Consider the following 15,787-nt stretch of genomic DNA (forward strand, 5'->3'; position numbering starts at 1 on the left):
TTCCCTGCACTCGCCAAGCACCCTCCACTTCTCAGGCCTCCTCGCTGGTGGGCTGTGCCTGTAAGGATAGCTGGGATTCCTCAATTGTAAGGCCTTCCGGGCAAGAACTTTGTCTCTAAATAACGAAGTCCGGGATTCTTAATTTGGGGGTCTCACAAGCCCCACTGAACAGCCAATGAAAACCCTCCAGCAGGTCTCCCCAGGGAGAAAGAAGGGGTGTGGGGCACCATTTTGCCTACGGCTGCAGCGGCTTCACGGATTCCCGACATCCGTGCCCAGGTTACAGCCACACGCAGTCTTTCCCCGTCATTGCTTCTCAGATGCTTCTTGGGCTGAGAATACTTCTCTCGTGTGGGCGGACAGCACAGAGGCCCTGCCTGGGCTCTCACGCCCTGTCCTCAGATGGAACCCACCCAGGCTGCGCATTCCGGCCGACTGCTTCTAGCCTTTTCTCAGATTCCTTTCCATCCAGCCGGTGCTCAGCGAAAGCCTGCTGCATTCAGGTGTGCGGAGGGTCTGTGAGGAGGAAAGGAACATGGGTTAGGGCAGGTGTCCATCTGAAAACGCTAGTTTCATGGAGGAGACAGACCAGCCTATACAGCAAAATAGAGGAGGAGCAGTTTGGAGAGCTCCCGGCACGGGCCCCGAGGACAGAGAGCTGACGTCACCTCTGAGCCTGTGTGTGTGTGAAGGTTCCATTTAACCGGGTCCTGAGTGAGGAGGAGAACTCTCTATTGATGATATTGCCTACCCTGTGCACTGCTTACCCGGGGCCACGCATCCTTCCAAGAGCATCATGCCTGTGAACTCCCTGAATCCCAACTACAGCTGCAGGAGGAGGAATTACTCTCCCCGGCCCTCCCCTTTATAGATGGGGAAGCCGAGTCACAGCCGTAAGGTCTAGTAAAATCCAGTAAGTCGTAGCTAATGAGGAAGAGTTGAACCCATATTATTAACTGCCACGTCCGTGTCATTAACTCCTTCACTGTTGGTCCCAATGGAGGGCAGAGGGAAAGTGCTCAGGCCCAGGAAGTGGCTTGTGAACCCTGGAGCTCTCACTCCCCTCGTAGGTGCTGGGGAAGCCTCGCAGGTGTTTGAGGAGGCAGTGCCCTAACTTGTGTTTGGGAGGATCGCTGGTGGCCTCCCAAAGAGACCACAGGGACACGTGGTACATGAACACGGAGGTGTGAAGGGAAGGCCCAGCCCACCCAGCCTCTGCCAAGGTCCTTGGGGCACCAGACCACCAGAGCCTGCTGTAGAACAGCAGACTGGAAGTGGCTACGGGGTCTTCCAAGGACCCACATAACATGAGCATCCCTGACGTCAGCTCACGTTACTCCCATTTCCCCAGGAGCTAGGGGATTTTGAGAAAGACCGAGAAGCCTGGGTTGTGAGGATTTATGCACCATGGGTTGGCCAAAGTCATAGTCCCCAGCTGGGCCGGTAAGGATTATGAACGACCCCAAAAACAGAAAAATTGAATACTGTGAGGGAGCTTCACGTCATGAGACTGAGAAAATACTAGACATTCATTTCCTGAATGGGAGGAGAACTGTGATTTGAGGGAAACAGATCATCCTCTTGGGCATTTACTGATCATTAAGTGAAATAAACTCATCTGCTTGCTAATTCTCTCTCCTTTGACTCTTACCTTCCATGGGGTCTCTCTGTTAGGACTGGCAGCTTGACGGGTTTAGTAAGAGAAGATGGCAGAGTGGCCTGAGCCCAGCCAGAGTTGGGGGCAGAATAAAGAAGGAATGCAGGGATAGGGGGGCTAAGTAAATTTACCTCTTAACGCACAGACAAATAGGAAATTGACAGCCCTCCGTGGGGCTGGAGAAGAAAGAAATAGTGGGTCTCATCATGCAAGACTTGGTGGATGTGACACAGGACCTGGGCATGTGGCACACTCAGCGGAGGTGGTCATCCTGTCCTCTCTCTCCCAGAGCATCTTGTACACACTCCTCTAGGACTGAGGACACGTCAGTCCCCCCAGATGTCTCCCCAACACAAAGGCAGTAATTCCCTTCTCCCTCGGAGAATGGTGGCTGCCTAACAAGAGGTGACACATTAGGTGGCCGTAGTTCTTGATTGGTTACCTGTTAGGCAGAAAAAATAATGTAACTAGGGTGAAAAGGACTCTAGTTTTGGCAGAGTGGCTAGAGCCTGGCGTGAAGGTGTTTTCAAGGTGACTCCAGAGATGGTCACTTGGTGGGAGATGAGGGCAGAGATAGTGGGCAGCCACCACTCAGGAGAGATGATTGAAGGAGGATCCTTGCAACATAGTAGCAAATACTATACACCCAGAAACAAAATGCTCCCCAGAATGAGGCAGATCATTTATGCTGCTGAAAACCCAATATGAGCCCCTTTGAGGTGACACCTGAGATCTTCTCCAGTCTCCTGTAGCCAGCACAACCAGAGACTCCGGAACATTCCATTCGAGGACTCAGTTACTAACTGCTGTGTTGCCTTCTATGGAGTGGAAGAAGGGAGGGTGAGCAAACAAAAGCATTGTATTTTACAAGAGCTAATATTTTATTTGCTTTTTATGTTTATTTGCTGATTGGCTCATTGGTATGGAGGTCAGCAAGAGAGAGTCATTTGTGCGGTATCCTGGGTAGCGATCCCCATCAAGTGTTGACACAAACTTTCCAGTTCTGGAGAGTCACAGGGTAGGCCACCTGGAGCTGCTTTGGTCACCAGTCCTATCATTTGCACTTGAGTAGGAGGGTCAGGACTGAAGTGAGATATATGTGGCTCCTCCTTAAATTGTGCACCTAGGCCCTCGCTTGCTTCACTCGAGCCCTGGCCTTGCTGAATAGAACCATGGACTTCCAGTCTGCATATTGCCAACAGTGGCCAATCTTGGTAGGACTGACTCACCACGTAATTTCTCCGTCTGGGCAAAGCTTTATAGCAATGGCTCTCAAGCTTGAGCGTGTGTCGGGATCATGGAGCACCTTGTTAAAGCAGAGCTTCAGCCAGTCAGTCTGGGCTGGGCCGGGGAATTGGCATTTCTCTCAAGCTCCCAAGCGATGCTGATGCGGCTGGTGTGGGGAGACACCTCGAGAACCACCGCTTACGTGAGTCAGGACAGCGAGAGCAGCCTGCAGTGACAGGGGCCTCCTCCCAGGAGTGTCCAGACTTGGCATTGGAGCACTAAATAGTTACTTAATTAAGAACACCTGTCTTGACCACTGTTGGACATCAGACGCGAGTCCTCCCTGCTGACAGTCACAGCCGCTGGCTCCAGGCACACTCCAGGCAGCCTGACTTGTTACAGACAATTCAGAGTCTCCCTTCAGATCACGAAGCCCTACTTCAGATACTGTCCCTGTAAAGGGAAAAATAGTGCAAGATCCTTGTTGTTCTCGAAAAGAATTGTCGCAAGATATCAAAGGTGAGTGGGAGCTCACTGGGCACATTTTCTCATCTCCATAAAAAGCCAGATGAGTTTCCATTGACTCGTTAAAAAGTGTTCAGAGGGTAGAAATTATTTATTAGCTCCTCTTGTCAGTTGGTTATTTATTGAGCATCTACTGTGTCTTCTGCTGGGCTCTGGAAATACATCAAACAGTGAAATAGGAGTTTGCTGCCTTCAAAGGGGCACCACCTAAGGGGTGAGGCCGATATGCAAACATTATCGCCAGAAGAGGGTGGCTCACTTTTTCAGGAGCTACAGGAAGGGAGACAACTAGGAGGGCAGCTTCAAGTAGAACATTTGAAGCAAATTTTGAGGCCTCAGAAATGTCCTTATAGTGCCTGACATAATACATACTCAATCAAACTAGTATTTGTGCCTGGCCAGTGTGGCTCAGTGGTTGAGCATCGACCTGTGAACCTGGAGGTCACAGTTCGATTCCCAGTCAGGGCACATGCCCAGGTTGCAGGCTCAATCCCCAGTGGTGGGTGTGTAGGAGGCAGCCAGTCAACGATTCTCTCTCATCATTGATGTTTCTATCTCTCTCCCTCTCCCTTCTTCTCTGAAATAAAAATATATTTAAAACAAACAAACAAAAAGCTAGTATTTGCCATTTGGATGAAAAGCCTGTAGACGGATGAGAAACTTGCCCTTTTCCCAAGCCTGCATTTCCCAGGTAGACCACCACCGCGTGGGCCCCAGTCCAAATGGGATGCTTGTGATGACAGGAGTGGTCTTATGTGATGAGAAATGAGGTCCAGAAACTCAAGTGAGAGATAGGATACAATTTTAAAACAATCTGGTTGTTTTTCTCTTTCATAACTTTTTGTTTGTTTGATTTCTCTTACTTTAATGTAAATTTCTGAAATCCAGCGTTGAACCCACTGCCACAGAAAAAAATAACCTGGGCTTTGCTTTATTTGCCTGCAAGGGGAACTTTAAAATATAACAGCGTCCTCACAGCAGGTTTGCTAGAAAAGGGATTTGTGGGTTTGCTTTAGGCTGTTGTCTCCGAGGCAGGCTTTCTGGGGTTTCTGCTATAGCCGGGCATTTAGTTCACTTCCTGAGATTAATTGATGGCAAGTGGCATTCCTTGCTCCGCAAAAACCTCAAAACAATAATCCCTTCTTCTTTATTTGAAGTCAGGCATGCTTAATGTTATTATTTATTTATTTATTTATTTATTTGCTTAATTTTAGCTGTGAACTTTGAACGTGTGAGCAGAGATTCAAGTATAGATACGAAACATTTAAGGTACTGGGCCTCCTTATTTGCTTAAAATAAAATGCAGTATTCCTAAAGGGAGCCTTCAGACGTTGGGGCAGGCAAAAGCTCCCCCTTCCTGACTGATGATTGAGGCTCCCCTGAGCACAGCATCCCGACCAGGGCTCATGGGGCCATTCCCCACCAATTTTTCGTGCCAGCTGTGCGTTTCATAAATTCTCACGGTGCTGGTCTCCCTGTCTTCGCAGCTTAGGGCACAGTGGCCTCAGACACTGCCAAGGAGAGCGAACAAGGTCCAGCTGCCTCCTGCAAGCGGGAGGGGCGGGATGGGGGCACACTGGCTTTCCGTCAGGAGACCTCTCAGTCCAAAGCCTTGCCTGTCCGCCCACTCACTCCCTGTGCCACCTTAGCCACAATACTTACCCTCTGTTTCTCACGCATACACACGTGCATGACAGGACTTTACTCGTATAATCCTCAAGCTGAACCCACTAAGTAATGACGGTGATTGATACTCCCATTTTACAGGTGAAGAAACTGAGGCAAGGCACACTGTAGCAAGTAGGAGATGAGCTAAGACTGGAAGACAGACATTTTGGGGCTGGAGCCATTATGTTACATTGTCACTGAGGAAATAAGTGTTTTCCTGTCCTGCAGGGTATCGATCCCCAAACCACTCCCTTTGGAGAGAGACTCTTGGTTCTACTGAACAAATAAACTGGCAAGAGTCTGGGCTTCCTCTTTTTTGTTGAGTTGGGCTCTCATAGGTATTGCTCCTCAAATTCGGGTGTAAGTTAAAGACCAGAGAGAAGTTCCCACTCGGGTAGAGTAGACCTAAGTATGTATGAATGGTGGGGATGGTGGATTATTGTGGTGAGGACAAGGACACAGGCCCAAGCTCTTTGAGTAAGATATTGTGTATCTTTCCATTCGTAAACTGATGATAGGATGCTCTTCTCCCTTAACGGAACAGGTGAGACTAAGGTGCAAGAAGGGCAGCCAGGGCCGTCAGTGGGGTGATACTGTACACATTGGCGTTTTCTAGGGCTGCCATAGCGACGTATCACAGACTGGGTACCACAACAAAATATTTTCTCATGGTTCTGGAATCTGGAAGCCCTCAGTTGAGATGTTGGCTGTGTTGGTTCCTTCAGGCCATGGACAAAGGATCTGTGCCAGGTAGCTCTCGGCTCATAGACAGCTCTCTTATCCCCAAGTCTTCAAATCGTCTTCCCTTTGTAGGTGTCTGTGTCAAAATTTCCTCTTCTTAGAAGGACACCAGTTATATGGGATTCAGACCTACCCTAATGACCTCCTTTTAATTTAACTACCTCTTTAAAGACCACACCTCAAAATGCCTTCACATTCTGAGGTGCTGGGGTTAGGAATTGAACATACAGGCTTTGTGGGGGAAGCAATTCAGCCCTTAACAATTCAGCCCTATACAGCAGCAGATATACCTCACCTCATGGGGTTTCTATTACCCTAAAATAAGGCATATGCATTGACTAAGTAGTAAGTAACCGATGAGACATGAGTTCATGCATTGTAGGGAATTGGGGATTACCTTGTGAGTTGAGAAAATACATAAAATAATTAGGATGTGAAAGGCAGTGTCTTTTACTCGTTCTGGGTTCCATCCAGCTAAGTGTTAATTGCGGAGTTGTCTGAGAGCCTGTGGGAGTTGTTCTCTTCGCCATTTTGTTAACCCATGATGCTGGATGCTTGGTTCGGGGATGCTTCTCTTGGTCCTCTTTTCCATGTGCAACAAACTCCCTGTTCCTCTCCTGGTCCTGACCTTGTCAATGTTGGCTGTGCTCAGTGGCAAATGCTTGGACTTGCTTCCATGGATACACTTCCAAAACCTCAATTTAGATATAGAAGTTCCGTGGACAACTGATTCTTCAGTCTTCACCAATGTCAAAGCTCTCTTCCCAGCATAAGCCAACATAACACTTGAAATCGCTATGGGAAAGACATGGTAAAGAAATGTATCCTGTCTGGACCAATGTAGTTCAGCGTCTCGTGTTGCTGGAATGAACCACGCTCCAAGCTTCCTCCCAACTGTGGAATTCTGTGTGTGAGGACCAGCTCTAGCCTTAATGGCACCATGACAGTTGTCAGTCTTCCACGTTCTTAGTGCTCATCTTTACATCAACAACTTTTCTTCGCTTGTTCAATGCCCTTTGCTTTGGCGATGCCCAAGAATGGTTCAATATTTCAAAATACTCCTAGCCACTTCTTTCCCTAACGAGAGCACACTGCTTCACACCTTTAAGGTCTTCTGGGCTTACCCGACCTGTCATAAAACACTCTATATCACCAGCTCCTCTGGAATGTCTCAAGTGGTGAGAAATCCACTGGCTTGGGAAGCATCTCATTTCGCTTTTGAAAAAGCTTCAATTTTTATAACATTTCTCCTTTTCGGAAACTTGGTGTTTGTTCTACCTACATAGCATGCATTGTTCCTCGTCTGCTCTCGGTCAGTCATACTCAATCAGTCGATCCATCTCCCACTGGATCGTCATTCACATCTGTGGGCAGCTAGTGTGCCTGGCCGAGTCTGCTATACCCCAGGTTAAGTAATACCATAGCTGACATCTGCCACCATGGTTTTAGGTGCCATTTTTTTTTTTTTTAATTTGGGCCTCAATTCTCTGAGATGGTCTTAATGGCTACTAATAGATCAACAATTAAAATACCCTGAGATTCCTTCCACCTTCCAGGGCTTAGGTCAAATGTTACCTTTCCCATGAAGCCTTCCTTAATGTTATTCAAATGCCAGGCAATTAACAGCTTTGCTCTTGGTGTTCTCATACCACCTTGTACATTGCTTTGCTATGACACTTACCACAGTGTGTCACACTATTGATTGGCATTTTCTCTGTTATGAGAGACCCTGTCTTTGATAAGGGACTGTGTCCTGCCATTACAGTGTCTTAGATTCCTGGCTCAGAACAGGGGATTTATGTTTATTGGTTGCTTTGCTGAGTCAAGAAACCAAAGTTCAGATTCCAGGTGCCATGGCTGGTCATAAAATGAAATACATTTGTTCTGGGAGTTTTTTGTTGGTTCTCGGATCTGACCCTTTGAGGAAAATTCTGGATGCTTATCCTTAAATGAGCTAGGCCAGCCGAAAGACATGTAGGGAGACAGTGTGCAGCATGGCACTCTGCTGAGACCTCCCAGGTGTTTCTGATGTCCCAGTGCCATCCAGATCGCAGCCCTGGTGTCAAATTTTACCTGGTGTCCCCAAATCCTCACTCCCGTTAGTGAGTCATGCCATTAAAAAGCTGTCTTTTTTCCTCTCATTGAGGAGTAATTGATCATAAATCTTGTTTATTTACTTTTCTAAGATGGGGGTTGGAGGCCAGTGTTACCAAGGAATGATTTCTTCCCAGAAAGAAAAAGAAACATGATGTGTGTCCTCTCTCCTAAGACACATATTGTCTAAAAGGAATTTATCATTGGCGTGCTTGTTGGGTATCTTTTAATTCCTGAATGCATTGGGGGCGGGTCTTAAACTTTCCTGAGATAATCTTCCTTCTCCAACCAGTAAACAGGACTCTTTATGTTCAGGTCAACTTTATTAAGATCCTCTTTCAAGAGTTCATTCTGCTCATTTTCTCAAGCCTTTTCGCTATGGTGGTCTCTGCCCATCTACTTGTCCAAGAGAATAGATAAATATAGAACAACTAGAGGCCCGTTGCACAAAGAGATTTGTGCAATAGGCTTTCCTTCCTTTGGCTTCCAGCATCGGTTTTCCTCTGGCACCCGGGACCCAGGGCTTTGCTCCGGCCAGAGTCTGCCATCTTTGTCTTCACTGCAACTGGAGTGCCACTCCTGTAGATCCCTTCGCCCCCGCCCTCCTTCTCATAGCAGGTGTCCTGTCCCGCCCTGCCACTCAGCCCCTGGAGCAGCTGGGCGGCTGCCATCTTTGTCCTTCTAATTTGCATATTCCCTCCTGATTGGCTGGTGGGCATACAGAGTGATGGTTAATTTGCATGTTTCTCTTTTATTAGTGTAGATTACATATTCTTCAAGGACAAAAAATTCAAACTTTGCTCTTGCCCTAATCTGACACCAGTTTTTATCAGAAACTGCCTTTTTATTTTATCATTTTTGACTGAGTTCAGTATCTGAAAGGTGGCCAGGTGGTTTATAACACCTCAAGACCTCTCAAATACCCAGCCACTGAGATGCTATTCCAAGGGAGGGGGGGTTGGTATTCTTCTCCTTTAGACCCTGCATGACAATTCCTATCATAATTTAGTATGTTCATTGGAGATAACTTTGCAGGGTTGCTTCACATGGTTGGTGTCATTTGGCACAGCCTGGAAACAAATTCTCAGGAATAAATAAATACAGTAAGAGCTTTCTCATCCTAAGTTGGGGTGGGAGGCTGAGATGGTCATGGTAGACATCCTGAAAGTGTAACTCTAGGTCTGTGGACCATCTAGGAAGGTTGGCTGCCCCACTGTCTGCATTGTGAACATATAAGTGAGAAGTGTCAGGAAAAGTTCAGAGGGAGAAATAATGTCAACTAAATAAAGGTCACCTTTTGATGTTTGAAGTAGATTACTTAAGTAAAATCACTTTACAGTAAATATCTGGAATTTAAACCTACTTATATTTTAGATCTTGAATGGACAATACTGTTCAGGAAAAATAGCTCCACTGCAGGGATGCCTGGGACATTGTTCCAATTATAGTGGTCATTGTTTTGGCAACCCAAATGACCCAGCCCAAACCTGAGGCACAGAACCACTATTGGAGACAGAATCTGGACACAGATATCGCCCAACACGCAGGAGTATGTTTCTTATGCTGCAAACTCGTTAGACCTGCCTGGTTCTATTGCAATGCTTAAGGATGTCGGTGTGGCTCTGCCAATCCATTGGAGGGGAGGACTCTGTATAAGCCTCCTCCTTTTCCCCTAGTAACAAGGCGAGAGAGGGTGAATGCAGCCCTGAGAATTCAAGACAAGTGTATTAAGATGTGTCTGAGCTTGAGGCTCTCATGCAGGGATGCTGCAGTTGGGAGGCGAAGGTGGGTGGGGGGAGCACCATTGGACAGTTAGTGCAAATGCAGTTGTCAAGGCAAGGAGAGAGAGTGTTGCTTAGTATTGCAATTATGTATTCCAGATGTGGGCGTTTGGTAGTCAGTCTGCTCTGAAGTGACATGCTGCTGAATCTTTAAAGGGCTTCAGCCGGGGAGAGCAAAATCTGATTGGGCAAATTGCTAAAATATTTAAAGTGCAGCCTGTTAAAGCTTTTACTGCGAAGAGAATCACGTCAGAAGTTGTAGTCAGAAAGAGCGAGTAATTGGCTTTCCATCCTCATGCCAGTCAGTCAGCATTGAAACCCTGTTCCTATTCCTTCCTCTTCATTGCCAATGCTAACAACGAACTGTGCGCGTGTGTGTGCACTGGAGAAATTGGATAGCTGGTCAAATGAGAGGAGGACCAAGAGTGACCTCTTCATAAAAAGGGAGACCAAATCCACAAAATAACGTGAAGGTCATTGTAGCAAAGGGGAGTAGGAGAGAATGGCAGAATTATTACCTGACAAAGGTCTCCTGCACTTCCAGGTGCTGGTGGTTTGAGGCAGTTGTCTTTCAAAGGATGGGTTTGCAAGTACAAGAATGTCTTTCAGTGACAACCACATTCTCTGCATCCTTCATCTCCACCATGGAACTCGGGGGGCACTTTTCATTTATAATTTATCACATTTTCCACTTCGGCTTTCCTGCCCTTTTCTCCCCAGGCATGACCCCTTGTTAATTCCCGGCAATGATCAGATTGACAACATGGACTCCAACGTGAAGAAGTACGACTCTACTGGGATGTTTCACTGGTGCGCACCCAAGGAGATAGAGAAAGTCATCCTGGTGAGTGACAGGCCGCAAATCGATGCCGCCCGCTTCTGTCCCAAGCTATGTTCACTAGGGCAGTGGTTTCTCTGACTGCAAAGTGGGATAATTCAGCCCCTGGTGCTAATTACTTTTAATAATTAAAATTCAGAACACATATTGAAGCAGCTAGGACTCTCATAAGAACATGAACCAAGAGTAGAATTTCCTATCTCTGAATATTTATGGAGTCATTACAATAGGATCACATGCTTATGAAAGGCATCATGGGAAGACATAGGTACCCTCACTTCTGTGGGTGTGGCTCTGGGGCCAGAGCCTGCCTGTGCTTTTTAGCAGCTGCACCGACATGGACAAGTCACTTGACCTTGCACTTCAGTTCTCTTATCTGTAAGAAAATGAGATGAGAATGACCATAACTCATAGGGTTGTAGTGAAAATTAAAGCCCAATATATAACTCAACAAAGCTTCCTATTGCTATCATTATTACCGTTAAATGCCATGAAAAAATCTGAATACTGCCTGTATTGTTATGTGTATATAACAGTAGTTTGTGTGCATTTAGACAATAGCTCCGCATATTTGTGATCCTTCTTAGCACAGAGTGTAGACAGGTGGAGTGCTGAAGATGACAAATAGTGCTACTAATGAGATGGCCTCAATCTTAAGGAAGTTATAATCTAACTGGAGAGGAAACATAAAATATAACCATGAAACAATACATTTAAAGCTACATGTTTAGAGGCACAAAGTGCTATTCAAATTTCAGGGAGAAGCCTGGCATGCATTTCAGTGTCCAGGAAGTCTTATTGGATATAAACAGGTTGTGCTTCCACGGGTTTGAGGCCATTAAGGCCCAGCTTGAGTAGGGCCTTGAAGCATGCGAGGCAGACACAGGATGCACGTGTGAATCATTTCTCCAGTGGGTCTTAAAACTGGCAGAATCAGATTCTCTAGGGCTGAGTACTTTTACAAGGTACTCCAGGTGGGGTTGTGGCTGATCTAAGTTTCTAGGGTCAGCCTCTGTCCCTCAGTCACTCTGCTAACTGGTGCCTTCCCCACCTCCCTATTCTAAATGCTCTGCTCCCTCCTCCGGACCCAGTTTGGATTCCTCGGGCTTGTTGAAGGGAGCTAGCTCCCAGGTGGTCTGGCAATTCAAAATAATTAGGAGCCCCATCACAGCACCTTACAGTCTAGTTGACCCTCTGCTGGTGGTACCCAGGCACACACACTTTCTTGCAGCCAAGATAATCAACTCCAGGTCTACTCCATGAGGTGGTGATGTGTGCTGTGACTCCCAGTGGGTCCCCCTTGGCCACAGTTTATGAAACATTTCTTACAGCTGGTGTCTTAGGTGTTCCTGTGCTATTACAGAGGGAAACCAATAATGGCAACTTCTCCTATTTTAGTCTAACGATCAGGGAGTAAAAGCTAGCTTCTTCCCCTCCTTGGGGGTTACTATAATAACCCTGACATTGTCATGAATTGCAATATTGGCATTTAAACAATCAATACACGGGTCAGTTCTAGGGATTAAGTGGAGCAGAGTTTGATATGTGCAGTGGACATTAATATGCCTCCCCCAAAGCATTATAAGCCACGTGGGGCTACTCAGGCATTCAGTGGGTGGACAGGCAGGCAGGCAAGATGGGAGGTATTGGGCCAGAAGGAGAGGCAGACAAAGGCCCACACCTGGCCTTCGTGTGTTGTTCCCTTTACCAACAGTGAGCGAAACCACCAGCAGTGGCTAACATGGCATTTCCTGGGAAGCTGATGTCCTCTTCTGATGGGGGTCATTTGATTCTTTTATTTGTCTCCTTTGTAGATTCAGGACAGGGGTTGGGAAAGACACAGGCTGCCGTTTCTCTTGTCAATCTTGCTCTAGATCTTTTTAATGATTTTGGGGAATCTTCCTCTGGTAACTAACTACACAGGTGAGCCACTCCAGGCATGCTGCTGGAGACCCCAAGGTTGCAGTGGACAGGGGTCAGTTGTAAAGGGTCATATAATAAATAATTTAGGTTTTGTTGGGCATACGTACGTTCTCTGTCACAGCTAATCAACTTTGCCATTACAATGTAAAAACAACCATTGGCAAGACCTAGATGAATAAAATCTGCTGTGTTGTAATAAAATTTTATTGGAATTTGAATTTTATATAGTTTTCACAGATTGTGAAATATTCTCCTTTTTGTTTTTTCCAACCATTTTAAAATATAGAAATCAATCTTAGCTCACGAGCCATGGCCATACAAAAGTTGGTGGTGGGCCAGATTTGGCCTGTGGGCCATAGTTTGCTAATCCCTGGCTTAGGATATTCTGTTCCACCTATTGATGCAATGATGTACTTAACATCTCACGGATGAGTCTAGAACTGAGAACTCACATTTCTTGAGACCAACATAGGATTTGACCATTTTATCCTCATCTCAGCAAGAGAGGCAGAAAACACAGCTCTCTCTCTCTCTCTTCTCTCTCTCTCTTTTTTAAATCCTCACCAGAGGATATGATTTTTTAAATTGATTTTGAGAGAGAGAGAGAGAAAGACACACAAAAAAACCCCCAACATTGATCTGTTGCCTCCCACACACGCCAGACCAGAGATCAAATCCACAACCTAAGTATATGCCCTGACCAGAAATCGAACCTGCAACCTTTTGGTGTACAGACTGACCCTCCAACCAATTGATCCACCTGGCCAGGGCAAAAACACAGCTCATTTTATCAACAACTTAGTAGAAACTAAGTCTTCCCTTTCCAAATAACATAAATATCGCTGTTTCCTCTGACTTTCCCCCTGAAAACCATTAAGAAAGATCTGCTCATAGGCATGGCTTTTTAAAATCATTATAAAAAATGTAGTGGTATGTGCGGGTATATGTTTCAATATATTTAGTACACCCAGTGTGATAGATACACACACACTCAAATTATAAATATATATAGCATGTGTATAACATTGTTGAGATAAAAATTATAGCATATAATATCACATAGTAAGCACTCAACAAGTGCTTGCTATGTGTGTTTACTCTATCCTTTATATTCATGATTTTTTAGTTATTTTTAAAATATGTTTTTATTGATTTCAGAGAGGAAGAGAGAGGAGAGGGAGAGAGAGATAGAAACATCAGCTATGAGAGAAAATCATTGATTGGCTGCCTTCTGCATGTCCCACACTGGGGATCGAGCTCACAACTTGGGCATGTGCCCTGACTGGGAATTGAACCATGACCTCCTGGTTCATAGGTTGATGCTCAACCACCAGCCATGCCAACCAGGCGATTCTTTTAGTTCTTACCACAACCCGAGGAGGTCTCCTCTTGGATGCTCATGCACTTCTCCCTGCTGCAGACTCGAAGTGAAGCCGCCATGACCGTCCTGAGTGGCCACGTGGTGGTCTGCATCTTTGGCGATGTCAGCTCAGCCCTGATTGGCCTCCGGAACCTGGTGATGCCACTCCGTGCCAGCAACTTTCATTACCACGAGCTCAAGCACATCGTGTTCGTGGGCTCCATTGAGTACCTCAAGCGGGAATGGGAGACGCTTCACAACTTCCCCAAAGTGTCCATATTGCCTGTAAGTCCAAGGTCACATTATTGATGGTGGGGTTTTTTTAAATTCCTTTCATACACAAAAAATCCCAGATGGATATAATAGTTGGAGCTTTGATCACGCCTCTGCTTCTTTATCTGGTTATGGGCCTGAGGACTCAGCCCTTCCTCTACGCTCCATCTAGGAATATCCAAACCCTGGGGGACCTTATTAAAAGGAATTTGCAGCCCAGTTCAGTCGCTCCTCAGACATGAAGTTTAGCTGGTATCAAATGTATTAACCATGTCAGTGTCTAAACACTCTCTCATGCCTACCCAATCCCAGTGCTGTTCGATAGCATGATGCTTAGAGCAGACTTTACTTATGGAACTATTTATATCATTTTATTTATGGGGGAATCTTGATTGTACCACATTCTGTTCTTAGCTAAATGTATTTAACAGAGCTCTTTATTTATTTTTGCTCTATGAAGGCCGACCCCTTCTGCTGATCAGCCTCTCCGCGTCACTCATTTAGCAGCCCAGTGTGTTTCCCTGGGTTTGTGTGTGTGCCCGCACATGTGTTACTGTGATATTCTTTTTTTGTTTGTTTTTTTGTTTATTTATTTACTAGAGGCCCGGTGCATGAATTTATGCATGGGGTGGGACCCCTCTGGGTGGCCTGCGGGGATCAGGCTGAAACCCGCAGTCCAACGCCACCTACAGCTCCTATCTGCTGCTCCCACTCATCCCAGCCCCACTGTGCCTGCTGTGGACTCTCGCCCAATCATTCCCAATCGGGAGAGCCTCCTGGTGCTGCAGCAGAGCTCACCCTGCATCTGGCGCCCTCCTGAGGGGAGTAGCCTGCAGGATTGGGCTGAAATCGGCTCTCGAACATCCCCCAAGGGGTCCTGGATTGGGAGAGGGTGCAGGCCAGGCTGAGGGACCCCACCGCTGCACAATCGGGCAGGGGAAGGATCGCGGGAGGGCTCTAGGGTGTGTCCAGCCCTGTCTCTCCCAGTCCCTGTTGGGCTGGCTGGGAGGGATGCGGGAGGTTGGCCAGCCAGAGAGGGACTATGGGAGTGCTCCAGGGTGTGTCCAGCCCATCTCATTCAGTCCCCATTGTCCGGATCCCAGCAGCAAGCTAACCTCCCGGTCGGAGCATCTGCCCCCTGGTGGTCAGTGCATGTTATAGCGAGCAGTTGAGTGTCTTAGCATATCATTAGCATATTATGCTTTGATTGGTTGAGCAGTCGACCAGTCACTGGATGACCGGACACTTACATATCAGGCTTTTATTATATAGGATTTTATCCTCACCTGAAGAGATCTTCTTCCATTGATTTCAGACAGAGTGGAAGGAAGGGAGGGAGAGAGAGAAAAAAAAAAACCATCAATGTGAGAGAGAAACATCAATTGATTGCCTCCTGCTCACACCCTGACTGGGGCTGGAGATGGAACCTGCAACCCAAGTACATGCCCTGACTGGAATCGAACCCAAGAACTTGTGGTGCACGGGAACGATGCTCTAAACCACTGAGCCACACAGGCCGGGCAACCTGTGATAGTCTTGATTATGAAACACTGCTACCCAAATCAAAGGAAAATTTGCTACTTTACAACTTAGTGTGAGGATAGGGTATACATGATCTGTGAGTCCTGCAACTACTTCCTAATTATTAATCAATATATTTGCCATAAATGTCAAAAAATTGTTGTACATTTCAACATTTG

At 46.4% G+C, this 15,787-nt stretch overlaps 1 protein-coding gene across 22 annotated transcripts in view; it reads left to right on the forward strand.

Moving 5' to 3' along the window:
- The window catches only part of KCNMA1 (potassium calcium-activated channel subfamily M alpha 1), a 689,823-nt gene that overhangs the window by 612,171 nt on the left and 61,865 nt on the right, over positions 1-15,787 (forward strand). For all 22 annotated transcript variants that reach the window (XM_054729031.1, XM_008145306.3, XM_008145307.3 and 19 more), the window contains 2 exons: positions 10,414-10,537; positions 13,875-14,099. In XM_054729031.1, the coding sequence (XP_054585006.1) occupies positions 10,414-10,537; positions 13,875-14,099 (349 nt within the window). The remainder of the gene's footprint in view (positions 1-10,413; positions 10,538-13,874; positions 14,100-15,787) is intronic.

Source organism: Eptesicus fuscus, chromosome 17 (assembly GCF_027574615.1).
Source record: "Eptesicus fuscus isolate TK198812 chromosome 17, DD_ASM_mEF_20220401, whole genome shotgun sequence".
In the NCBI taxonomy this organism is placed as follows: Eukaryota; Metazoa; Chordata; class Mammalia; order Chiroptera; family Vespertilionidae; genus Eptesicus; species Eptesicus fuscus.